General features: G+C 45.2%; 1 protein-coding gene across 1 annotated transcript in view; it reads left to right on the forward strand.

Annotated features, from left to right (window-relative positions):
* Positions 1-26,895, forward strand: part of ABCB7 (ATP binding cassette subfamily B member 7) — a 162,026-nt gene that overhangs the window by 57,995 nt on the left and 77,136 nt on the right. The window contains exon 4 of the mRNA XM_077466692.1: positions 4,677-4,796. Within this exon, the coding sequence (XP_077322818.1) occupies positions 4,677-4,796 (120 nt within the window). The remainder of the gene's footprint in view (positions 1-4,676; positions 4,797-26,895) is intronic.

The following is a 26,895-nucleotide window of genomic DNA, read 5'->3' on the forward strand; positions in this document are numbered from 1 at the left end:
CGTCCTGAGACACAGAAAAAAAGCGCATGTCAGAACGTCAGCCAGCACACCCAAGACACTTAGATTAAGCATACGAAGTAAACCCAAGAATATTAATACCCAGAGTGGCCAGATCCTTGTAATACAATGGCAACCACAGGAATCCCCCTCAATGGTGAATAGACATAAGCCTATTTTGCTAAGTTTGACTAATGTTTGCCAGCACGGACTATACATTTCAGCTCATAAATCATTAAAGCGACACTAAACTCTGCTTTAAAAAAAGATTCAAGTATGTATTCGTGATACAAAGTCCAGGCAAAAATTGACCTCCTTAGAAAACGAAGCCACAGACCCAATCCAATCCTCGTTTTTGGATTTTTTTTGTTTGTTTTCATACCTTTTTGTCTTCTATTTTCTTTGGGCCTTCCATCCCACAGGGCCACGGGTTTGTTTTGTTTTTTCCCTCCTCCTCCTCCTCCTCCCCCCCCGGTCACCTTCTGGCACCTGTGTTTGTCCCAGAGGTCAACGGGACCATTCAGAATGCGCCGCACGACTCGCGAATGCGCTGTAGGTAACAGGCTGTGAAGCTGCAAGGCTGAACTTCCTATTTCCCTTGGTAAGGATGCTGGCGCCTGCACATGGAGCGAATGGATGAGTTGGCTTCGAGTGCTGACATCGTGGGCTCCCTTGACAGGTAAGTGTCCTTAACCACTACAATACCGGGCACTTTCGCCCCCTTCCTTCCCAGCCCAATTTTCAGCTTTCATCGCTTTAGCGCTTTCAGTGACAATTGCGCAGTCATGCTACACTGTACCCAAATGAAATTGTTATCATTTTGTTCGCACAAATAGAGCTTTATTTTGGTGTTATTTATTCACGACTCCGTTTTTTATTTTTTGAGATATTAGCGCAAAAAAATAGTTTTTTTTCCAAATTTCTGATTTTCTTTTTTCTATTTTAAAAGAAATCCAATAAAATCAAATTTTGTCATAAATTTAAGCCAAAATGTATTCTGCTACATGTTTTTGGTAAAAAAAATTCCGTTAAGTGTATAATAATTGGTTTGTGTGATCACGGACATATGTACGCAAATGATCATGTACATATGTGTGCAGGTGATCACGTACATATGTGTGCAGATAATCATTGGGACATGTGATTTTAGTGGGACATATGTGGGGGACATGTTTTTATTATTAGGGACATGTGTTTTTATTTTTTGGGGACATGTGTGTTTTGGGGACATGTGTGTTTTGGGGACATGTGTGTTTTGGGGACATATGTGTGGGGACTGTGTTTACACTGTGTTGTGTGTTGTACACTAGACTGATGATCAGTGAGTAAAAAGCTGTAAAAAACAGCTCATACTCACTGATCATCAGCCGGCTGCAGCGTTCTGCTCTCCTCTCCTCAGCGATGACTTCGGTGTGAGGAGAGGAGAGCCGATTGCCTAGCAACCGGCTGTTTGTTTACATCACATGACGGCCGTGATTGGACACGGGCGTCATGTGATCAGGAGGGCCAATCACAGAGCCCTCCTGCCGATCTGAGATGTGCCGCGTCCAGGTGACACGAGCACATCGGGATCGCGCCGCTGCGCGGGCACGCGCGTGCGATCCCGCTACTTCTGAAGGACGTTCCTGAACGTCCTATCAGAAGTAGACGGCTCCCACCCGGCTGTATATATGCATTGGCAGGGTGGGAAGTGGTTAAATTTAATTAAAAGACAGCAGCTACAGTATTTGTAGCTTCTGACTTTTTTAACTTTTTTTCACCCAGGCTGGAACTTCTCTTTAACTCAAAGTATCTAATATTGGTCCCACTGTATATAGGAAGCCACCCTCTCCCGTTCACTCCTGAGATGGCCTAAGGACTATGGGATTTTTAGTTTACATAGAACAGTGCACATGACTGCAACTAATTGCACTGCTTTTCCCAATAAGTGTAAGTGAGGAGGAAAAGGGAGACATTGTGAAGCTCAAGCAGGATGTTAGGCCACGTACACACGCGCGGACTGTTCGCCCAACCTTGTTCGTCAAACAGTTTCGGCAAACAGTCCGCTCAAAATTAGCATGGACGGACATGGCCACACACGACGAACGAACAGTTTGCTGAAACCGTGCGCGATGACGTGAACGGCACGTACGACGGGACGAAAAATACGACGTCCTATACACTGCATTATAACTTTCGGCGTGTAAATCCTTTCTGAGCATGCGCGGAACTTAGTTTGACGAACAAGCCTACACACGGGCGGACTGTTCGCTGAAACAAGGTTTCAGCGGACAGTTTTTCGGAAATTCCGTAAAACCTTGTTCGTCAAACTGTCCGCTGAAACTGTCCGCTGAAAGCCCACACACGAGCGGACTGTCCGCCCAAACACTGTTCAGCGGACAAAGTTGGGCGAACAGTCCGCGTGTGTACGCGGCCTTACCGGGAGGCAGAAAAATAGATTACAGGGCCAGTAAGTAGTGGATGTGTATTGATGATTAGTTTTGAAGAATAAGGATATTGTTTAGTGTCACTTTAACCGCTTCCCGCCCGCCCTATAGCCGAATGACGGCCTTAGGGCGGGCGGCTTCCCTCGCCTGGCCGTCCCTGGACGGCCTGGTGTTTATTTCCGCAATGCGCGCCGCCGCGGGCGCGCATCGCGGAAGTTCTGTGTTTGCCGTGTCCCCCGGGGACAGGCAAACACAGATCGCTGTAAACGGCCAATCACAGCGGCCGTTTACAGCGTGATCGGCGTGTCCAATGGGAGATGATCTCATATGTAAACATATGAGATCATCTCTCAGCGCCGCTCTCCCTCCTCACACAGACAGCGTGTGAGAGGGGAGAGAAGAACGGCTGCAGCAGCCGTCAGTGTAAAAAAGAAAAAAAAAAAAAATAAGTTAAAAAAAAAGTGCCACCCCCCCCCCAGTGCCATGCCCCCCCCAGTGCCATCCTGCCCCAGTGCCATCCGCCCCAGTGCCATCCTGCCCCAGTGCCATCCGCCCCAGTGCCATCCACCCCAGTGCAATCCACCCCACCCCAGTGCCACCTGCCCGCAGTGCTATCTGTCCCCAGTGCCACCTGTTGTCAGTGCCATTTGTCCCCAGTGCCATCTGTCATCAGTGCCACGTGTTATTAGTGCCACATAGTGCCATCTGTCATCAGTGCCACGTATTAGTGCCATCTGTCATCAGTGTCACGTATCAGTGCCATTTGTCATCAGTGCCACCTGTCAGTGTCACGTGCCATCTGTTGTCAGTGTCACGTGTCATCAATGCCACTTATCAGTGCCATCTGTCATCAGTGTCACGCGTCATTGGTGCCACGTATTAGTGCCATCTGTCACCGGTGGCACGTATTAGTGCCACGTGTCATCAGTGCCACGTATTAGTGCCACGTGTCATCAGTGCCACATATTAGTGCCACGTGTCATCAGTGCCGCGTATTAGTGCCACGTGTCATCAGTGCCGCGTATTAGTGCCACGTGTCATCAGTGCCACATATTAGTGTCATCTGTCATCAGTGCCACGTGTCATCAGTGCCACGTATAAGTGTCATCATTGCCACGTATCAGTGCCATCTGTCATCAGTGTCACGTGTCATTGTCCTGGTATTTCAAAAGTGTAATAAGTAGTCAACAAGTTAGATGTGTAATTTATGCTTCTAGAACACGTGATGGCGCTCCCTGCATGTTGGGCCTCTCTATGTGGCCAGGCTGTGAAAAAGTCCCACACATGTGGTATTGTAATACTCAGGAGTAGCAGAATTTTTTGGGGGGTGTCATTTGTGGTATACACATGCCACGTGAGAGAAATAACCTATTACAATGACAATTTTGTGGAGAAAAATAAAGAAAATGAAAAATCTTCATTTTGCAAAGAATTGTGGGAAAAAAATGACAACATCAAAAAGCTCACCATGCCTCTTACTAAATACCTTGGAATGTCTACTTTCCAAAAAGGGGTCATTTGGGGGGTATTTGTACTTTCCTGACTTGTTCGGGTCACAAGAAGCGAGATAGGTCACCAGTACATCAGATGTGATCAATTTTGTGCGATTCGCACCACAGCTTGTAGACTCTCTAACTTTCACAAAGACCAAATAATATCCACTAATTTGGGTTATTTTTACCAAAGATATGTAGCAGTATAAATTGTGGCCAAAATTTATGAAGAAAAATTAATAATTTGCATAATTCTGTCACAGAAACAAAGAAATATGCGTTTTTTTTCAAAATTTTCGGTCTTTTTTCATTTATAGCGCAAAAAATAAAAACCCCAGAGGTGATCAAATACCACCAAAAGAAAGCTCTATTTGTGGGAAAAAAAGGACACAAAATTCATTTGGGTACAGTGTTGCATGACTGAGTAATTGTCATTCAAAGTGTGAGAGCACCGAAAGCTGAAAATTGGTCTGGTCAGGAAGGGTGTTTAAGTGCCCAGTGAGCAAGTGGTTAATAAAGGTGCATTGTTGCTCAGTTTGGGGGGGGGGGGGTCACATTCATCTAAGTGCATGTTTTTTGTTACTGTATTGCATTTCCTGTACTAAACAGAATTTGTTAGAAAGCTGTAAATAAACCATAACCTCTATTGATGTAGGACTAAAATATATGCAACTGAAATGCATTTTACTTTATAAAAGAATTATCCAATTAGTACAGAATCAGAATCAATTTATTATTTTGTTTTGTCGTCTTCCAACAGCTGAAGGAGGTGGATTCAAGGAAAATCTTAAAAGCTATGTTTTCTTATGTGTGGCCCAAAGACCGGCCTGATTTACGAGCAAGAGTTGCTATATCCCTTGGGCTTTTAGCTGGTGCAAAGGTAAGTGATCCTATGGCCTTTATTCAGAAAACCATTAATCATGTCCATAGGGAGGCTGAAATAAGTGCCTGCATATGACCCCATAGGTCACTTTTTTTTATCCATATCAGTGGCACAGCAGTTTGGAAATATTGGAAATCATAGGATTAATACTCTAGTGCTCTACTTCCTCTTGTACAATATGTAATCTAAACCAGAGACTGAGCCAGTGGCAGCAACATGTTTAACCCATTGGTGGTCATTTTTAAACAAGCATTTTCTTTTACACAGCATTTGATTTTATTTATGAATTTGTTCAGACACAACAGACATTTGGAATTCACAGGTCCCATAAGTTTCTGACGGCTTATTATTGATTTGAAACTGCCATTTAAAGATTCTGAACATATTGTCACTATCCTGCAATATTGAGGTACTGAAAATTACCTGGGAAAGGCTCTCTTCCTTTTCTGTTTCATTGTTTCAATTACTTCTTTGTTGAATAGGGTGTAGTTTGTGTGTGTATATAAAGCTTAAAGAGGAAGTAAACCCTGATGGGTTTACTTCCTCTTTCATTCCCTGCAAAGGCAAAGCATAATGGACTACTATGCATCGCATAGTAGCCCATTATGTGTCACTTACCTGACACAGGAGCCAGCAAAGTCGCCGCTGTCCCCTGTAGTCCGCCGCATCCATCTTGCTGGTGGCGTCTCGCAGCTCCGCCGCTGTCATTCGGCGAAGCCGCAATGACGTCACTCCCGCGCATGCGCACGGGAGTCGACACACGCGGCAGCTCCATTTTTGGAAATGCCGCGATTGGTGCGCCTGCGCGCCGCTGTCTACGGCGCATGCGCCGTAGACAGCGGTGCCCGTTTTCGGGCAAATATCTCCTAAACCATATAGGTTTAGGAGATATTGCTTGGACCTACAGGTAAGCCTTAATTTAGGCTTACCTGTAGGTCAAAGTGGTTTGTAAGGGTTTACAACCACTTTAAAGCAGAACTTTTACCCATAACAATTCGATAACCATTAATGTTATCTTTACAAAACATACATTCCTTAATTATGCTACCCACTTAATGTGTGCTGTGAATTGCCTCCAGCTTTGTAGGCTGCCATTTTATTGAAGCCCAGAGCACTCCCTTACTTATTGGAAACTCTCCCCCTCACTCTCGTCTCAAAAACTATATGTCACTTTCTTTATTAAGAGAAGTACAGCCAAAGCTCTCCTGTGGATCACAGGGGCGTAATTCGTTCTGCACTCCTGTGACCCGTTTTCAGCAGACAGCGGGCTTACACCACAGAGCCGTTCCAGGCTCGAGAAAGATCGTGACTATATGGTCAGGATGTGCCCACATGCCTGGACTGGCTCAGCCTCTCAGAGAGCCACTGAGAGCCTGATCAGCCTCCTCCACAGCACAGCGCTCCAGTGAGCACATGCATGGGGGGGGGGGGGGGGGGCAGCGCAGAGAGACAGTAACTGACAGTCACCAGCTCTCTGCTCACTGAGCTGTAAAAACCGAGCATTCGATGGCGTTTGCTCGTTTCTCACTGTCTGAGAACATAATAGCTCTGCAGGATTGATTCCCCCATCAACTGACTGTGTAGATGGGGGAATCAAGTGATTTTCTTTTTTGCATCCCATGGTTTGCAAAACTGGTAAGGCCAGTGTTTTGGGGAATAGGCCATTGTCCTCATCAACATGAGGTTGAAGTGCTAGGGAGAGTCACCCCCCTCCCCGCCCCCCCCCCCCCCATATGTTGAGGGCATGTGGCTTGTCTCCCTTACACCCCGTGGCCCTGCCAAGCTACATACCGTATAAGGATCTGGTATGGATTTTAGAGGTGGGCCTCACACAAGTCCTGACTTGTCAGAAACCATGAAATCAGGCCGAGACAGAAGTACGGTTAAATCACACTAGTTTTATAGTAAAAGTAAAAAGAACAAACGTAGACAAAACATAGCCAAAGTTCAATAACCGGAAAGGCTAGTCAGCCAAGCCAGAAGTCGGGGATCAATATAGTGGAACAGCAAGCCAGAAGGGATGTCAGTAAAGCAAGTCTTTAACAGGATAGCAGGAAATAGTTTCTGTGATGTTGACCAAGGCGAAGTCAGAGATCATCTGGACTGGATGGCTTAAGTAGGCAGGACTGACGAGCAGGATATCATCAACAGCTGAGTAACTGTGGAGAGATAGGAGATGGCAAATAGCTGACAGCTGAGTGGCTAGCTCAGAGAAGGAAGATTTCATATCATATGCCTGGGCCCACTACTTAACAGTATTTGCGGAGCGTTTTTGCTTTTTGAGGTAAATATTGCGTAAAGAGATGGTGAAGGGATGGTAATTTGACATTTTCAGTATTGTATATAGGGTTGCACCAAATGGAAATTTTGGTACCGAAAATGAAGGATGCACTAGGCCAAAAACCAATACCGAAAATTACAAAATTAACGTTTTTTAAAAATATTTATATTTTTTATATACAATTGTATTATATTCAACCTTTTTAATTAGAATTATCAATTTAAAATAATATGATTTTATTGTTGGCCATTATTGGCACCTTTTATTGCAAGAAAAGCTCAAGAAAAATGCAGTCTTCAGTCTCTAAACATCTCTTGTATCATGTCTGCAATCTCTTAGGCCCTTTTCACACTGGGGCGGCGGGTGCGCCGGCGTTAAAACGCCACTATTTTTAGCGACTCTTTACCATCAATTTTGTGGCCGCTAGCGGGGTGCTTTTACCCCCCCCCCCCCCGCTCTAGTAGGCGAGAGAGTTAAAAACACTGCAAAGTACTGCTGCGGCAACGCTATGGGACGCTTTTCAGGCGATACAGCGCTAAAAATAGTGCCTGCAAAGTGCTGCTGCGGCGGCGCTATGACAGCGGTATAGCCGCGCTGCCCCATTGATTTTCACAGATCCAAAGATGCTGCTAGCAGGACTTTATTTAGCGTTCTGCCAGCACACCGCTCCAGTGTGAAAGCCCTCATTGGAGACAGAGCAGTGGCTCTTTCAGGGCGCTTTGCAGGCTCTGTTTTTAGCGCTGTATCGCCTGCAAAGCGTCCCAGTGTGAAAGGGGATGCTTAAACTTAAACATAACCACTACTATTTTGTGCCTTAAGAGAGAAACTACTAAATAATGTTCAGCATGCAGGAGCACAATTTACTTCTTTACAATGTACCCTGAACAGACAAATGGCAACCACCCCAATTTCTATCTGGCTTATGCAGCAAGGAGCACATGGAAGGGCAACGCATGTCAAAAAACAGCAAACAGAAATTCGCAGTTCACTTGCGAGGCAGCCTGCAACAAACCAAATTACAATGTCCAAAAGTTTGTGGTAAAACAGGCGGTTTAACAACCCTGAACAGAAAACCTGGGATGAAAAAACACCTTGTTGACTAGTGTGTGAGAGATAATGGGGAGCCTGCACCACCCCTCAAGGAAGGAGAGGAATCTTGGTACCATTTTGACAAGCCAGATTAGATCAAGGTGGTCTTTTGACTTAAGTGCTTGATATGAAGGTGTTTTGCTCAACAATGTCCTTCTCACATGGCCTAATCTGAACAACAACCCTATATACATTTTGCTTTGCTTAACCACTTACAGACCGGACCATTTTGCTGGTCAAAGACCAGACCACTCTTTTGCGATTCGGCACTGCGTCACTTTAACTGACAATTGCGCGGTCGTGCGACGTGGCTCCCAAACAAAATTGACGTCCTTTTTTTCCCACAAATAGAGCTTTCTTTTGGTGGTATTTGATCACCCCTGCGGTTTTTTATTTTTTGCGCTATAACCAAAAATAGAGCGACAATTTTGAAAAAAACGCATTATTTTTTACTTTTTGTTATAATAAATATCCCCCAAAAGTATATAAAAAAAACATTTTTTTTTCCCTCAGTTTAGGCCGATACGTATTCTTCTACATATTTTTGGTAAAAAAAATCGCAGTATGCGATTGATTGGTTTGCGCAAAAGTTATACCATTTACAAAATAGGGATAGTTTTATAGCATTTTTATTAATTTTTTTATTATTATTTTTTTTTACTAGTAATGGCGGCGATCAGCGATTTTTATTGTGACTGCGACATTGTGGGGGACCCATCGGACATTTTTGACACATTTTTGGGACCATTGTCATTTATACAGTAATCACTGCTATATAAATGCAGTGATTCCTGTGTAAATGACACTGGCAGTGAAGGGGTTAGCCAGTGGGTGGCAGTGTAGGGGTTAAGTGTTCCTAGGGGTGTGTTACTAACTGTGGGGGAGTTGGGCTTTCATTTAGTGAACACTGATCTCTGCTCCAATCACATGGAGCAGAGATCAGCGTCACTAGTTGCTAGGCAGAATGGAGAAATGCTGTTTACACTGCATTTCCTCCATTCAGCCGTCCCGTGAGACGATCGCGGGTATGCCCGCGGCGATCGAGTCCGCGGGTCCCGCGACCAGATTCACGGGGGTCCCGCGACCAGATTCACGGGGGTCCCGACCAGCGCGGGAGCGCGCCGCCGGCGGCGTGCTCCCGATGGCAGGGCGCCATTGAAGATTGGACGTACATGTACGCCAATATGCCTGCCCGTGCCATTCTGTCGACGTACATCGTCGTGCGCTGGTCGGGAACCGGTTAGGACAAGAACCAGTGGCTTACGTTCAGGAAATGTTCCACAGTTTCATAGTTCGAGAAGAAAATGGAAGCTTCCTCATGTTCCAATGATGAACCTATCGCACTTCACAATATTTCTACATTTGAACTGGGTTACTCCTGAGTCTTTTAGGAAAATCTGAGCTAATACCATTACAGTCAACACCTCTGTGAAGTCAGACAAGGTTGAGTTCTCACCGTTTTTTTTAAATTTTTTTAAATTTTTTTTTTTATGCTTTTCAAAGTGGTTTTCTGTCGTACAAGCTGTTGCACGACTTATGCATGTTGCTCAACAATTTGCAACCAATACTGAAGACAATAAAGAGTGTTATGGATTGCACATCTGTAAAGAGCCTCCCACCATGTAGGAAATTTTACAAGCTAAAAATGTCATCATTCGATGTGTTCAACATGAAGCGTGCTCACGGGAGATTGATAACATATTAAAGGGACTAAGGGTCCTTTCACACGGGGCGGATCAGTTCTGATCCGCCCCGTGGATATCCGTTTGCTCAGCGGGGATCACTCCGTCGATCCCCGCTGAGCAGGGAGATGACCGGTCCGTCTCTGCACACTGCGCAGGGACGGATCTGTCACAACGCCGCTCTCCCCTATGGGAGATCGGATGACTACGGACCGCAGTGCCCGTCGTCACCCGATCCGATCCGCAGACGGATGGAAAAATAGCTTTTTCCTCCGTTACACTTTTTCGGATCGGAGCGGGTCGGATGTCAGCGGACATGTCACCGCTGACATCCGACGCTCCATAGACCTCTATGGAGCACCCGTTCAGGTCCACCTGAAAAACTGACAGGCGGGCCTGAACGGGACGTCAGTGTGAAAGAGGCCTAAACCTTTCTAAGTTACTTAGAGGTCACATAAGGAAGTTCAATCAGGAACACAATCCCCTTTATTGTTCCAGATCTACATCACATCACTGCACTGCTGGTTTGAAATCACCACAAGCAAGTTGAGCACCAAGGACAGGACTTTACGGAAGGAGCCGTAAAATCTGCAGGGTTTTGGATTGTTGAAATAAAGAGGCGTATCCCACAATTCTTCACTATGTGTCACGTGTCCAAAATGGCAAGGAAGCCACAAAAAACAGCAAATTGCGGAGCTGTCACCTGACAGATTAAGCACAGAACCGCCCTTTACTAATGTTCATAGATGACAGTAAAAACAGGTTCAGCACCTTGCCAATGTCTTCTGGAGTCATTGGAAGGAGAAATACCTTTCCAAGTTTTACAGTATGTTAAAGTGGAAGTAAACTCCCCTATCGTTTTCAGCCAAGGAAGCTGCCATCTTTGCCTCTGTTTAATCTTCAACTGCTATGGTGCTGCACATGTGATTCGTTATGACACCAGCCATTGGATGGTTTGATAGTTTAGCTGAGAGCACAGCCAATGTGCAGTTAGCATTCCCGGCATGCCTTTTTTTTTTTTTTTTTCTTAACTGTTTAAATCCATGGGTTTACTTCCACTTTGATGTTTGCATTATTCTATGTACTCCCCCTTTTCTTCTTTTTTTCAGGGGTACATGTCCTAAAGTCTTCACAGAATGTTTGGGCTTTATTCTCAATTGTTTAAAACTTGAAATCCTAGATTTCGAGGGGAAGTATATAAGTTTTTTTTTTTGCATGCCTGTATTAGTGCAGAGGCCACTGAAAATCATATTATACTGCCCTTTGCTGTTGTGCACAGCTAACACATTACAGATTGTGTACAGGACGAGTGAGATTATGTAGCTGCCTCAGGCAGCACAGTGCTTGGCTGCTTCTTACCAGACATTCATGAAATTTTAATCAGTTTCGAACACCACTTCTAAATGATCTCACCTTGTTTAAGCACACTGGCACAGAATATGCTTTAAGATGGCCAACAGAATTTCAAACCACAAAATACCAAATTACTTTGATTCTTTTATATGCAAGTATGGGTATACTGCAAGTCGGCTAGATCAGATTTGTGTCATGCCTTGTTTACCCACTTGAATATCAGGCACTTTCGCCTCTTCTTGCCCAAGCCAATTTTTAGCTTTCAGCGCTGTCGCACTTTGTATGACAATTGCGCGGTCATGCTACACTGTACCCAAACAATTTTTTAATTTTTTTTGCATCATTTTGTTCCCACAAATAGAGCTTTCTTTTGGTGCTATTTGATCACTGTTGGGGTTTTTATTTTCTCTTATGTTCACTGACCGACACAGCTCTATTACTAGGAGATACTAGGCATTAGTTGTAATACAAAACTCAGAACTCTTTAGTTCCACCCAAGGGGCGGTCCCTTGGGCAAAACCCTCTAGCCTGCCATGCAGTCATCAGTTTTATTTTGCCTAATGAAGGAGAAGGACCTAGGAACCCTGCGGGCCCATCGGTCCATGCTTTTTTCTGCAGAAGTGTGACTTTTTGCGCAAGATGATTGATCCCGTGATCTGCTATCAACAGCCGGCTGGGTGACAGGCTGGATACTCTTATCCTTGTAGTCTCCCCAGTCCGGCCATCGAACATATGCAGGCCGCAGCTACACGCTAGGCAGGCCACGACAAAACCTCAGCTCCAGAGGTGGTCGTGAGCTTTTATGCTCCAGGGCATACATATGACCGGGCTACTGACGTCTGCGTCACAGTATGCCGGGCCAGCAGCCACCATGTACTGATCAGTGAGTGGGTCTGTGATGGAATGTCTCTCAGCTCTTCAGGACTGGTAAGTACAGCTCTCCCTGCCTCGGCGGGGCTAAGCAGCTGGGCATTCCCTGGGAGGGCAATTCGGGGGTCCCTCACCTCCCTCTCTTCTCTCCCTATCTTCCTCCCCCCCCCCCCTCCCTGTGGGGGATGCTGCATGTGGCTGCTGAGCGTTGTGTGTGTGCTATGCAGGGGCTCTCACCTGGGGGGGGGGGGGGGTTGCGCTGGCTAGCTGTGTCCTGGGTCCTGTTCATCATGCCCCTGGAATGTGTCTGTGAGGCCTTGCTGATGTCCTGCGCAGCACTGTGCTTACCGCCCTTGATTTTTCCCTGTACCTCATGGAGCTGCTTTCGGCAGCCATTTTAGGTGTGGGCAAGGGCAGCGTGCTCTCCTCGGCTTCAGCGGGCATCTTCCTGGCGGTTTCCTATGCAGGACACCGGCGGCCTTTTTCTTGAAGCCTGAACACGTTTTTTAGTGTTCTCTAGTGGCAGCATGTGCTCCTGTGCTCTCACAGCCATTTTCCCTGTGTTTTATGTCCTTGTGCTGGACGCTGGGCGGCCATTTTCTTGAAGCCTGAGCACCCTCCAGAGTGGTTTTAGCACCGTTTGCAGCTGCTTCCACCGACACAGCACTGTTTCCTCTGCACCTGGGAGCCAACAGGGACTACAGGCACTACCTGCTGAATAGCGCAGAACTCCTCAGGGTGGTGAGTCCAGCAGGAAAGAGCCCCTCAGCCAGCGGCAGTAAGGAGGGTGGGACTGTCACTGTTCTAAGTCCCCTTCGGGTGACAGACAGGGTAGGGTCAGCATGGCTTCAGAAACTGGTGTTTCTTCCCCCAAAATCCAGGCAATTGCAACCGGGTCGCCTGTGGACTGCGCAGTGCCCATGGACACCCTGACGGTGGTCCTCAATTCGTTGGTTGCCAAAATGGAGGCGGCATGTGGGAAAAAGGTGCAAAAAAGCGGCCCCTACCCAACCCCCCTGTCCTCCGGGGAGAGCTCTGACACAGACTCGGGTCCTGCTGAGGCTGGTGACCCCTGCTCTGTCTTGTCAGATGACGCTGACAAGGGCCGTTCGGACAGTGAGAATGAGTCCCTGTCCGGGTCCGTGCACGACAAAGCGCTTGTTGGAGCACTTATCGCAGCTGTGCGTGATACCCTGAAGATTCAGGAGCCAGCAGACCCCTCCACTGATCACGCTCTTTACCCAGATCGGTGCTGTGATGTGTCAGACTGGCACGCCGCACCACCAATTGCCACGATGCACGCCCCGGCAGTTATCCTGCTGGACGTCATAAGACGCCCAGTCAGGATAACTGAACCACTGCCCGCCCGTCATTTTGCTATAGGCCAGGCGGGAAGTGGTTAAAAGCCCTCCAGCCTGGTTTCTTTTAATTTAAGTCCCCACAGATTTCTCCTCTTTCACTTATGTGCAACTGTAATATATGATATTTCATGCAGGGAATGTAGCAGGAAGGTTCATGCGGACAGAGGTATGAATTTTCATTGCAGGATAGAGACAAATCCAGGAATCGCACCTCAAGAATTAAGTCTTTGTCCCTAGTGCCTTCCATCCGCAACCAAAACATTTGTTTCAGCCAGGTGGAATGCTTTAAGATGATGGAGTAACAAAAATGTGTTATTTAAAGCGGAGTTCCACCCAAAAGTGGATGTTCCACTCATCTGATTCCTCCCCCTCTCTGGTGCCACAATTGACACCTTTGGGGGGGGGGGGGGGGGGAGGACAGGTATCCTTTCCCACTTCTGGGAGCCTCAGCTGCAGCCGTTGACTTCCCCCTCCTTCCCCTGCCACCGGGCCAGTAGGAGAGAGCGGCGGACCTTGCGCATGCGCAGTAGGGTTGCTGGCGTGAAGCCGAAAAGCTACACTGTGCCGGGTACCCTTTCCCGCAATGGCAGCGGCAGCACCCGACAGCTAACGGAAACATCAGCTGCGGTGCCGACATCGCTGGACTCCAGGACAGGTAAGTGTCCTATTATTAAAAGCCAGCAGCTGCAGTATGTGTAGCTGCTGGTTTTTAATTTATTTATTTTTAACTTTTTTGGGGGGGGGGTGCACCTCCCTCCGCTTTAACATTAATTTTTTTTTTTTAATGAGCTGTGACTCTGAATTTCTGTAACTGTTCCGCTTTGAATTTTAGCTGATTGTTGGTTGAATGAACTTTTAAAAAGCTTTCTCTGTTGGACGCAGGAAGTTTGAATAAGCTTGCTCTTCACGAATCTGTAGGAGAAAAAAATACAATTGAAAAGGGAAACTTAAAGGGGTTGTAAAGGTAAATGTTTTTTCACCTTAATGCATTCTATGCATTAAGGGGAAAAAACATCTGACACTGCCTGCGCCCCCAGCCCCCCCCCCCCTGTTTTACTTACCTCACCCCTCGAAAATCCCGCACTCGCCCCCGCCGTTTTTCTTCACCACTCAGCATGGCCGCTGATTGGCTGGAGTGGATGGATGGAAAGCAGCGCAGCCATTGGCTCGCGCTGCTGTCAATCACATCCACTGATGCGGAGCGCCTGGGGGGGGGGGCATGTGATACAGCGAGAGGCTATAGCCGCGGGCAGATGCTTCTCACCATGCGAGGGAGCTCGCATGAACGTGAGAAGTACCTGCGGGAGGAAGCAGAGACAGCCGCCGAGGGACCCCAGAAGACCAGGTTCGGGGCCACTTTGTGCAAAACGAGCTGCACAGTGGAGGTAAGCATAACATGTTTGTTATTTAAAAAAAAAATTTTGGGGAATTTTACAATCCCTTTAACAATCTGATATGAAAAGGAGGTAAAGTTCTAGTTTAACTGTGCTGGCTACTTATGCTAAAAATATTTTACCTATAAAGTGTTATGTAATACTTAAGATAGTAATAATAATAATGTATGTTATAACATGTTCACAGTCCCTATGGTACTTCACTGCATCTTCCAGCCTCTAGATGTCACTGTTGGGAAGGCATGGTGTAGGATCAAATATAAATGACCCCTGCCCAACAATTACATGGCATTATTTACATATTTTTAGGTTTTATAAATGTATCTGTAGATGTGCTAAATATATTCGAACTTTGATTTGAAAGTTGATCAAGACCTACAGGAGGATGAAGCAGAAGCCCACTTATGGCTCCTATTTATGAAATGTCAGTGGTTTCTGCTTGCTTTTCTCAATGATGGCAGCCAACAGACAGCAGTGACAGTAGTCAAAGACGACGTACCATAGACCGCAAAACAAAATGCTGCCTGCGCGTGAGTATGATAGTCTGGTGCCAGCTCCTCATATACATTCGCTGCATTGCATTCTCAGGAGCACACCACCGTGGTGAACTCCCGGCAGCACTCTATGAAAAATTAAAATAAAAGAGGGCACACCAGCCTAGTACATTATCCCATGCACCATTTAATTATAATCCAAATAAAATATACTCACAAAGCTCCTCAAAGGAAGTGATATCTTCAAGGTTGTTTGATTTATTTATTTTTTTCAGCATAATCCAGACCATGGGAGGACACCACCAGGATCCTAGCTGGCCTACGCATTTTGAGAGAAGTACCTTCTTCCTCAGGGCCAAACCATTTGGACCTTCTAAGTTCAGATGCACTATACTATCAAAAGTATTGGGACGTCTCCCTTTACACACACACACATAAACTTTAATAGCATCTTAGTCTGTAGTGTTCAATATTGCGTTGGCCCACCCTTTGCAGTTACGACAGCTTGAACTCTTCTGGGAAGGCTGTCCACAAGGTTTAGGTGTGTGTCTATGGGAATGTTTGACCATTCTTCCAGAAGTGCATTTGTGAGGTCGGGCACTGATGTGAATGAGAAGGCCTGGCTCACGGTCTCCACTCTAATTCATCCAAAAGGTGTTCTATTGGGTTAAGTTCAAGACTCTGTGCAGGCTAGTCAAGTTCGTCCACCCCAAACTTGCTCCTCCATGTCTTTATCCATATAGTCAGTGGTATCTGGTGCTCCAAATGGAATAATCCTTAGGAGTATAGTCTGTGACTGTAATAGTTGTGTGGTTGGAAAACAAAGGGGTATTAAGGAATAAAAAGGAAGGCTAGAACTCTGCAAGACATGTAAGGGGAAAAAAAAAAAGGTTGGGGGGCACCGACCTGAGTGTAGTATTTATGACTTTAATAGGATAAGAGTATATATACAATATGATAAAAGATGCATGCTTGTCAAAGTAAAGTGCTGTCCTGGCATTCCACATGGCTCTGCGGGTCCCACCTCTGTTCTGGGTAGCTGAAAAGGATTTGGCAGCTGGCAGGAATGAATCGGTGTTTCTCCAGGAACCTCCACGCTGACCCAGAAGTGACGTCACCGGCATCTGATTGGACCAGGACAGGGCTGGAATCTTGTCAATCGGGGCTGCAGTGGTGAAGGCTATGCGCTTGGAAGTGATTGCTCCTTCTAATGGCCTCTAGAGCAGCCAGCTCCGAGCGCGTAGCCTTCACCACTGCAGCCCTGATTGGTCCAAGGGCAAGGTTGGATTCTTGTCAATCAGACGCCGGTGACGTCACTTTACTTTGACAAGCATGAATCTTTTATCATATTGTAAGCGTTTTTAATGTTATCCTATTAAAGTCATCATTTTAATACTACACTCAGGTTGGCGGCGCCTCCCCGCCCTGTTTTTTTTTTTTCCCCCTCCATGTCTTTATGGACCTTGCTTTGTGTACTGGTGCGCAGTTATGTTAGAACAGGAAGGGGCCATCCCCAAACCCACAAAGTTGGGAGCATGAAATTGTCCAAAATGTCTTGGTATGCTGACAAAAGACATCCCACAAGGTCATGTGACTATGCCTATTACTAAAAAGCACCAAGCAGTGTGAATCACATAGCACATACAGTATAATTACATGGAATTTCAAAAGCATAAATCCACAAAGGATGATATTCTTCATTGTCATATTTACTTATTTTTGTACCCATTGTGCCTCCAATGCCTCCTTTTTGTATTATTGTTAAGGCACTGTGCTACTTAAAGTGGAAGTAAACCCTTCTACCGTTTTCAGTCAAGGAAGCCGCCATCTTGGCCTCTAATGATTTTTCAACTGCCATAATGCTGCACATGTGATCAGTTATGAAACCAGCCATTGGATGGTTTTAAAGTTTGGTTGAGAGCACAACCAATGTGAAAGTTAGCATTTCCGGCATCCCGGGAATGTAAGTGTTTTTTGAAACTGGGTTTACTCCAGATTTTTTAAAAAAAATAAAAAGCAGTCTTTCAGATGAAAAACTGACCGCTGTAACAACCATGATGTGGTGGTTGCATTCGTTTTAATTTTTAGGCTTTTCCCTCTGGTTTCACCTGGTGACCTGGCCAGTAGCACACCTCCTCGCCTATTTAGAGTGCCATCACTCTGGATGAATGAGCACAGGGGGCACAGCAGACAGCAGCATTGTCAGTATGGGGGAAGGAAAGTGATGGAGGTGCTAGAAAATTTAATTACACTAACAAATTTAAGTCAAACTCTAGATCACACTTTATAATCAGTTAGGCCTCTTTCACACTGACGTCCCGTTCAGGCCCGCCTGTCAGTTTTTCAGGCGGACCTGAACGGGTGCTCCATAGAGGTCTATGGAGCGTCGGATGTCAGCGGTGACATGTCCGCTGACATCCGACCCGCTCCGATCCGAAAAAGTGTGACGGAGGAAAAAGCTATTTTTCCATCCGTCTGCGGATCAGAACTGATCCGCCCCGTGTGAAAGGACCCTTAAAGCAAACTTTTTTTTTTTTTTTGGGGATAAAGGTTTTACACGAATAAATAAAAACTGATCAAAACTGATCCCTGCCAGTGTTAAATGGTTTATCTCATCCCTGTAAACTGATACATCTGGAAGAGCGCTTACTGGCCAGATCACCAAATGAAAATAGAAGAATGCCTAAAAAATGAAAATTAATGCAGCCATCACATCTAAGAATTTGTAAGCTGCAATATGTTTGCTTTTTGGGTTTATTATAGCTTTAAACCCCTTGCTAAAGTTCTCACAATACAATTAGCTAATACAATAGGCTCATTGATCCATAAAGATCAAGTTGTGTTCACCCCCCATCGTCAAGCTAGCGATTAATATAAGAAGGGCATCAATTCTGTTACGTGTAGTTCAGAAAAGGAGTATACCAGCCTTCATCATTTGACAAACAAAAGGCATTTTATTCAGTTTCTTGGCCTTTGAAATTTGATTCATTGTGAAATGCTGGGGCTTCGACCCTAACTTTTTTACATTGGGTTTGGTCTTTCTTCTCTGATGCACGAGCGTACTTGAAATACTCTGGGTACAAATCTGACTTAGGCCCCTTTCACACTAACGTCCCGTTCAGGCCCGCCTGTCAGTTTTTCAGGCGGACCTGAACGGGTGCTCCATAGAGCTCTATGGAGCGTCGGATGTCAGCGGTGACATGTCCGCTGACATCCGACCCGCTCCGATCCGAAAAAGTGTGACGGAGGGAAAAGCTATTTTTCCATCCGTCATCGGATCGGATGACGACGGGCACTGCGGTCCGTCGTCATCCGATCTCCCATAGGGGAGAGCGGCGCTGTGACAGGTCCGTCCCTGCACAGTGTGCGGAGACAGACCTGTCATCTCCCTGCTCAGCGGGGATCGGCGGAGTGATCCCCGCTGAGCAAACGGACATCCACGGGGCGGATCAGAACTGATCCGCCCCGTGTGAAAGGACCCTTAGACCATAGCAAGAGGCACTAGACAAGGTTTCCCCCTATCCCCCTTGTTGTTCAGTTTAGTTACTGAACCACTCGCCCACTTATAGTGCCTTGCTAAAGTATTCACCCCCCTTGGCTTTTTACCTATTTTGTTACATTACAGCCTTTAGTTCAATGTTTTTTCAGAACACAATAGTCTTAGTTGGTGAAGTTAAATTAGAAAAATATATACATAAAACGATTTTTCAGAAATAAAAAACTCATTATTGGCATGTGCGTATGTATTCACCCTTTTTGTTATGAAGCCCATAAAAAGCTCTGGTGCAACCAATTACCTTCAGAAGACACCTAATTAGTGAATGATATCCACCTGTGTGCAATGGAAGTGTCATGATCTGTCATTACATATACACACTTTTTGAAAGGCCTCAGAGGCTGCAACACCTAAGCAAGAGGCACCACTAACCAAACACTGCCATGAAGACCAAGGAACTCTCCAAACAAGTAAGGGACAATTTTTATTGAGACGTACAAGTCAGGGTTAGGTTATAAAAAAAAAAATAAAAAAATATCCAAATCTTTAATGATCCCTAGGAGCACCATCCAATCTATCATAACCAAATCGAAAGACCATGGCATAACAGCAAACCTGCCAAGAGACGGCCGCACACCAAAACTCACGGACCGGGCAAGGAGGACATTAATCAGAGAGGCACAACAGAGACCTAAGGTAACCCTGGAGGTTCCACAGCAGAGACTGGAGTATCTGTACATAGGACGACAATAAGCTCTACACTCCATAGAGTTGGGCTTTATGGCAGAGTGGCCAGAAGAAAGCCATTACTTTGAGCAAAAAACAAAATGGCATGTTTTGAGTTTGCGAAAAGGCATGTGGGAGACTCCCAAAATGTATGGAGGAAGGTGCTCTGGTCTGATGAGACTGAAATTGAGCTTTTTGGCCATCAAGAAAAATGCTGTCTGGTGCAAACCCAACACATTACATCACCCAAAGAACACCATGTTCAGCAGATGTTTTTCAGCAGTCAGGACTGGGAAACTGGTCAGAGTTGAGGGAAAGATGGATGGTGCTAAATACAGGGATATTCTTGAGCAAAACCTGTACCACTCTGTGTGTGATTTAAGGGTAGGACGGAGGTTCACCTTCCAGCAGGACAATGACCCCAAACACACTGCTAAAGCAACACTTGAGTGATTTAAAGGGAAGATGTGTAAATGTGTTGGAATGGCCTAGTCAAAGCCCAGACCTCAATCCAATAGAAAATCTGTGGTCAGACTTAAAGATTGCTGTTTACAAGCGCAAACCATCCAACTTGAAGGAGCTGGAGCATTTTGCAAGGAGGAATGGGCAAAAATTCCAGTGGCAAGCTCATAGAGACTTATCCAAAGCGACTTGGAGCTGTGATAGCCGCAAAAGGTAGCTGTACAAAGTATTGACGTAAGAGGGCTGAATAGTTATACACATTTGCATTTTCTGTTATTTTGTCCTATTTGTTATTTGCTTCACAATAAAAAAAAAAAAAAAACATCTTCAATGTTGTGGGCATATTCTGTAAATTATGCAAATCCTCAAACAATCCATGTTAATTCCAGGTTGTGAGACAACTAAACATGAAAAATGCCAAGGGGGGTGAATACTTTTGCAAGGCACTGTATTTTGATCAAACGTGCATGAGCCCATTCCTACCAGACATGCACGTGCCTTCTTTGGAAATTTGCATGCGGACCACTGGCGGCACAGTGGTGTAGTGGTTAGCACTCTCACCTAGCAGTAAAAAGGGTCGCTGGTTCAAATCCCAACCATGACACTACCTGCCTGGAGTTTGCATGTTCTCCCTGTGCCTGCGTGGGTTTCCTCTGGGTACTCCAGTTTCCTCCCACAATCCAAAGACATGCAGGTAGGTTAATTGGCTTCTGTCCAAAATTGGCCCTAGTATATGAATGGGGACCTTGGATTGTGGGCTCCTTGAGGATAGGGACCGATGTGGGTGTAGCGATGTACAGGGAAAGGGACCATTGTAGACACTCACTCAGGTTGAACTGGATGGACTGGTGTCTTTATTCAACCTTACTAACTATGAAACTATAATCCAGTGATTCTCTGACATTTCCTGTGCTCTCTACTGCCCATAGAAGCTTAACCCTTCCTATCCTTAACCCTCGTTCTCTCAATTATCAGGAGAGGAATTTTATGCCACTGGGTCTGAATTTATGGAAAACATTTGCCCTATTAAAGACCTCCATCATTCTATCCCCCAGACTCCATCTCTGATCGTCCTTTGTTTGCTTCCTGGTAAGTTCAGTTTGCTGACATATCTCCCAAACTTAAAGATACTATTTCTATCCTTATTAACTCTGTCGGACTAAACAAAAGGCCACTAGCCTGGGTTCCCTAAATATGCCTTGGTCTACTAAAACTCCTCCCAAGCTTTTTGCTCAACAATATCCTATTTAACTGTTCCTGTTTAGAATATTTTAGTGTTCAAGACCCTGTGGATATAAAGGGTTAGAAGACCTTTCCAAGACCTGATTTACCCCTGTGAATCTTGCTATGCAACCTGTTATGACCATGTCGGTCTATCAGACTCTGGTCCAAGAAAAAGGCTTGGAACCATGCATTGATACTTACTGATCCCTCTGTTCAACTGCAGCTCTTGCCTGTGGCCCTGTGCTATTGTTTCAGTGGGCTAGCAGATGCACTTCATAAAGACTGTGTCTCCTTTTGGGACATATTAGGAGGGTCCTTTTGGCTCAAATGTTGGACTGCAGAACTTCTGTGTGTCTCTTGCAGATGTCCATTGATGGAGAATTCCTTTTTAGTAAATCCTTGGACTCCTATATCTAGGAAGTCACTGGATGGGGGGGAAGAGTACTCCTGAAAAAGGCAACAACTCCAGCAGTTAAAGATTTTTCCCCCAAGCGTCCTTCAGGACAGCACCTTTTGAGAGACCAGGCTCCACCCCCTGATCAGGAAACGCTGTCTTACATGTTTCCGACAGGGAGACACTGTGGGAAACCATGGCTGTTGGTGAGATTTAGATAGGACACTGAGGGCTTTGCACAGGGAGATGGCTTGTGATGGCCTATCCCAGCAGATGGGGCCCAGCCCGACTATCTGCAGCAAATTCGGGCTTACCTGTTGTTTATTTGAACACTCAGCCTCCCCTCTGATGGGTGGGAGAATCTCTGGGTATCCGCTTTCAGTTTAGTGCCCAATGAGGTCAGTACTGGAGCAGGAGAAAGCTTCCCTGCAGCAGGGAGCAGTGTTGAGACCTTCTATAGCCCAAACCCCTGCGTTCCAGTCCCGTAGAGCAGGTAATATCTTTTCCAGGGGTGGGGGGGGCAAATTTCCCCCAGGTGCTTGGCTTCTGGTGGCTGCGGAGCTCAGTGATAGTGAGTCAGGTGTGCGCTGGTGTCTGGGTTTTTGGAGGCACAGTGGCATTATTTTTTTAAACTCAGTTGGTGGACTATCTTTGCTTCTACCTCTTAATGCTGGCTATGCCAGCATGTCCGAAGTAGGGAGCTCAGTTGCAAAGGTATTGGGTGCAGCAAGCACCATCCATTCTTGGGCAAGGGGGCCTGTAGAGGAGTGACTCTTACTTGGTTTCTTCCTAGTTACTCCTCCATTGGTGGTTTTCCTCTAGGTGGTCAGAGGCAGGGACTGGACACTTGGAGTTCCGGGGGTGGGATCTTCTGAGTGCTGTGGTGGTTGGTGACAATTGATTTGTTAATGTGGATTCCCTGTGATATATTTTTTTTGCAGGGGAAGGCCCCAGGAAAGGTTAGACCTCCTCCTTATGGGATCAAAAGGAAATGCCCATCGTGCAAAGTTACTCTTAAAGAGTCCTCGACTAAAGCATTGTGTAAGTCTTGCATTGCAGACCATGTCAGAGAAAAGTCAGTTAATCAGTGTAAAGACTTTGTAGCCTTAGTTAAACGGGCATCATCTAGCACTTTGCAGTCACTTAGATCCCTACTCGCTAGTATTCACCTTCAGCAGCCTCCATCTAGTTAGCAGTGCTCAATGCAGAATCTGGTGGTTACCCTATCTACTAGCTCTGGGAGCCTTCCAGAACTTAGGGAAGAGATGGCAGAGGAAGAGTAGGGGCATCTAGTCACTTTTTCCCAGGCAGAGTTGGAGGGAGAAGGGCTAGAAGGAGAGGTTAGGGAACTCTTTGGAGACTTGGGAGACCTTTTGGAAAGGCACACATTTTGCCAACATACAGTGGGGACGGAAAGTATTCAGACCCCCGTAAATTTTTCACTCTGTTATATTGCAGCCATTTGCTAAAATCATTTACATTCATTTTTTTTCCTCATTAATGTACACACAGCACCCCATATTGACAGAAAAACACAGAATTGTTGACATTTTTGCAGATTTATTAAAAAAGAAATACTGAAATATCACATGGTCCTAAGTATTACATAGTTAGTAAGGTTGAATAAAGACACCAGTCCATCCAGTTCAACCTGAATGAGTGTCTACAATTGTCCCTATCCCTGTACATTGCACACCCACATCGGTCCCTACCCTCAAGGAGCCCACAATCCAAGGTCCCCATTCATATACTAGGGCCAATTTTGTACAGAAGTATTTAGACCCTCTGCTCAGTATTTAGTAGAAGCACCCTTTTGATCTAATATAGCCATGAGTCTTTTTGGAAAGATGCAACAAGTTTTTCACACCTGGATTTGGGGATATCCTCTGCCATTCCTCCTTGCAGATCCTCTCCAGTTCTGACAGGTTGGATGTTAAACATTGGTGGACAGCCATTTTTAGGTCTCTCCAGAGATGCTCAATTGGGTTTAAGTCAGGGCTCTGCCTGGGCCATTCAAGAACAGTCACGGAGTTGTTGTGAAGCCACTCCTTCATTATTTTAGCTGTGTGCTTAGGGTCATTGTTTTGTTGGTAGGTAAACCTTTGGCCCAGTCTGAGGTCCTGAGCACTCTGGAGAAAGTTTTCATCCAGGATATCTCTGTACTTGGCTGCATTCATCTTTCCCTCAATTTCAGCCAGTCATCCTGTCTCTGCAGCTGAAAAATACTCCCACAGCATGAGGCTGCCACCACAATGCTTCACTGTTGGGACTGTATTGGACAGGTGATGAGCAGTGCCTGGTTTTCTCCACACATACTGCTTAGATTTAAGACCAAAAAGTTCTATAGTTACATGGTTAGTAAGGTTGAATAAAGACACCAGTCCATCCAGTTCAACCTGAGTGAATGTCTACAATTGTTGCTATCCCTGTACATTGCACACTCACATTGGTCCCTACCCTCAAGGAGCCCACAATCCAAGGTCCCCATTCCTATACTAGGGCAAATTTTGGACAGAAGCCAATTAACCTACCTGCATGTCTTTGGAGTGTGGGAGGAAACCGGAGTACCCGGAGGAAACCCACGCAGGCACAGGGAGAACATGCAAACTTCAGGCAGGTAGTGTCTTGGTTGGGATTTGAACCAGCAACCCTTTTTACTTCTAAGCGAGAGTGCTAACCACTACACCACTGTGCCGCCCAATCTTGGTCTCCTGAGACTAAAGAATCTTATTTCTCACCATCTTGGAGTCCTTCAGGTTTTTTTTTTTTTTTTTTGCAAACTCCATGCGGGCTTTCATGTGTCTTGCACTAAGGAGAGGCTTCCTTCGGGCCACTCTGCCATAAAGCCCCGACTGGTGGAGGGCTGCAGTGATGGTTGACTTTCTATAACTTTCTCCTATCTCCAGACTACATTTGTGGAGCTCAGCCACAGTGATCTTTGGTTTCTTCTTTACCTCTCTCACCAAGGCTCTTCTCCCGGATAGCTCAGTTTGGCTGGACGGCCAGCTCTAGGAAGGGTTCTGGTCATCCCAAACGTCTTCCATTTAAGGATTATGGAGGCCACTGTGCTCTTAGGGACCTTAAGTGCAGCAGAATTTTTTTTGTAACCTTGCCCAGATCTGTACCTTGCCACAATTCTGTCTCTGAGCTCTTCAGGCAGTTCATTTTGACCTCATGATTCTCATTTGTTCTGACATGCACTGTGAGCTGTAAGGTCTTATATAGACAGGTGTGTGGCTTTCCTAATCAAGTCCAATCAGTATAATCCAACACAGCTGGACTCAAATGAAGGTGTAGAACCATCTCAAGGATGATCAGAAGAAATGGACAGCACCTGAGCTAAATATATGAGTGTCACAGCAAAGGGTCTGAATACTTAGGACCATGTGATATTTCAGTTTTCCTTTTTTAATAAATCTACAAAAATGTCAACAATTCTGTGTTTTTCTGTCAATATGGGGTGCTGTGTATACATTAGTGAGAAAAAATGAACTTAAATGATTTTAGAAAATGGCTGCAATATAACAGAGGGAAAAATTTAAGAGAGTCTGAATACTTTCCGTCCCCACTGTATATTGGACAGATGACTGTCCATTAGCATTCCCGTGCTGGGTCCTTGGCCTGCATAAAAGTGTAAGCTTTGTAAAGCCAGAAACTCTTGCATTGTTCCATTGGTTCAGTCATTCACCGTAGTGGAGAATGATCTGTAATCAATTAGAACTGTTTGCCTGAAAACTAATGTCTCAATAACTCTAGTGCCCACTGTATGGCCAGACACTCCCTTTCCACTATAGAATAGTTCTTCCTTGTAGAGGGGTTCATTTCTGGCTAAGGTAAGCTACTGGATGATCTTCTGCAATCATTTTTTGGGACAAGACTGTTCTCAGGCCAACATCAGAGGCATAATCTATCTGTGCAAGAAATTGTTTACTGAAGTTGAGTGTTTAATCCTAGACTCTTATACAGTGCTGCCTTCAGCTCCTGAAAAGCTCTCTGCCTTTTATTGCATTTCACCATGGTGGACTTGCTCTCTTTAGTGAGATTAGTAACTGGAGCTGTTAAACTAGCAAATTTTATGCCCCCACCCAGTATGGTAGCCTGGATACTGAGCTTCTTTCAGGCCTATTGGGCATTTTTGTATTGACTTTTTAACAGTCTTTCAATTGCTGCGAATCCCAATCAAAACTAAACATAACATCACCATTCAGATATGAAGACGCATATGCTTTGCAGGGCTTTAGAATGCGATCCATAATATCTTTTGTAATGGGGTTGGAGCTTAATGTAAACCAAAATGGAGGACCATGTACTGGACCAGCCCATTTGGTGCTGCAAAACTTTTTCCTTGCCCTGGCTGTTGGGGAACCTTCCCACTACTCTTTAGTAGGATCTATTGTGGTAATGTTTCTTTTCGGACCCAACCTTTCCATCAACTTTTTCATGTGGTATAGCATATGCCCCATCAGATCATATTTAGATATTTAATTTTGTTTCCTGAATTCATTTTAGAACCTTGTAGCCATTTGGCTTGGGGATGAGCACCATGTTCCTTGACCACTTGCTTATAGGCTCCTCAATGACTCAATGGCTTACTTTCTTTTTATACTTATTCTGAAATGGCTTTTCCATGAGTTTCAAGGTCTTAACTTTACACTAAAGTGAGACTCGGTTACAATGTTAAGGTAGGTTGTTCGTTTCGCCAAGTAATTCTAAAAACCTCTCTCTGCAAGAACTCTCATTTTGAGTATCCGACAGCATCTCAGACACCCCAACCTCTGGCATGCTTTTTGCTGGTTATACTTTAGCGGCGCTTTCTGCTCAAAGAGCCTCTCGGATCTTTCTGGAGTTTTATTATAAAAATTAAAGTATGACCAAAAACAAATTTTTTACATTTTTCACTGTAAAAATCAGTTGCCTCTAATCAAGTTTCACACATCTCATTCAGAAAAGGCTATGCATTCTTTATAGAATGCAAGTTGTTCTGTAAATGGAGGAGATGTGGATGAATGTCACCATCTCTGATACCACATATGTGTATGTTAATTGTTTTGTAGCCATAGTAGGGCCCAGAAACAATGGTGTGCATTTTGTATTTTTTTTTGTCCTGCCTAAAACACACTTACATTCTACCCAAAATATGTTGACCATGACCTTTGATCCTAACACTAACCCTGGAAAACCTTTTATCTTATTTTTCTCTTTATTTTTTTTTTTTTTTACACACTTGTTTGTATATATCTTCCTCTCCCGCAAGAAGAGTAAAATACCAT

Source organism: Lithobates pipiens, unplaced genomic scaffold, assembly GCF_037356315.1.
Source record: "Lithobates pipiens isolate NorthernLeopardFrog02 unplaced genomic scaffold, aLitPip1_a1.2 Scaffold_1, whole genome shotgun sequence".
Lineage (NCBI taxonomy): Eukaryota > Metazoa > Chordata > Amphibia > Anura > Ranidae > Lithobates > Lithobates pipiens.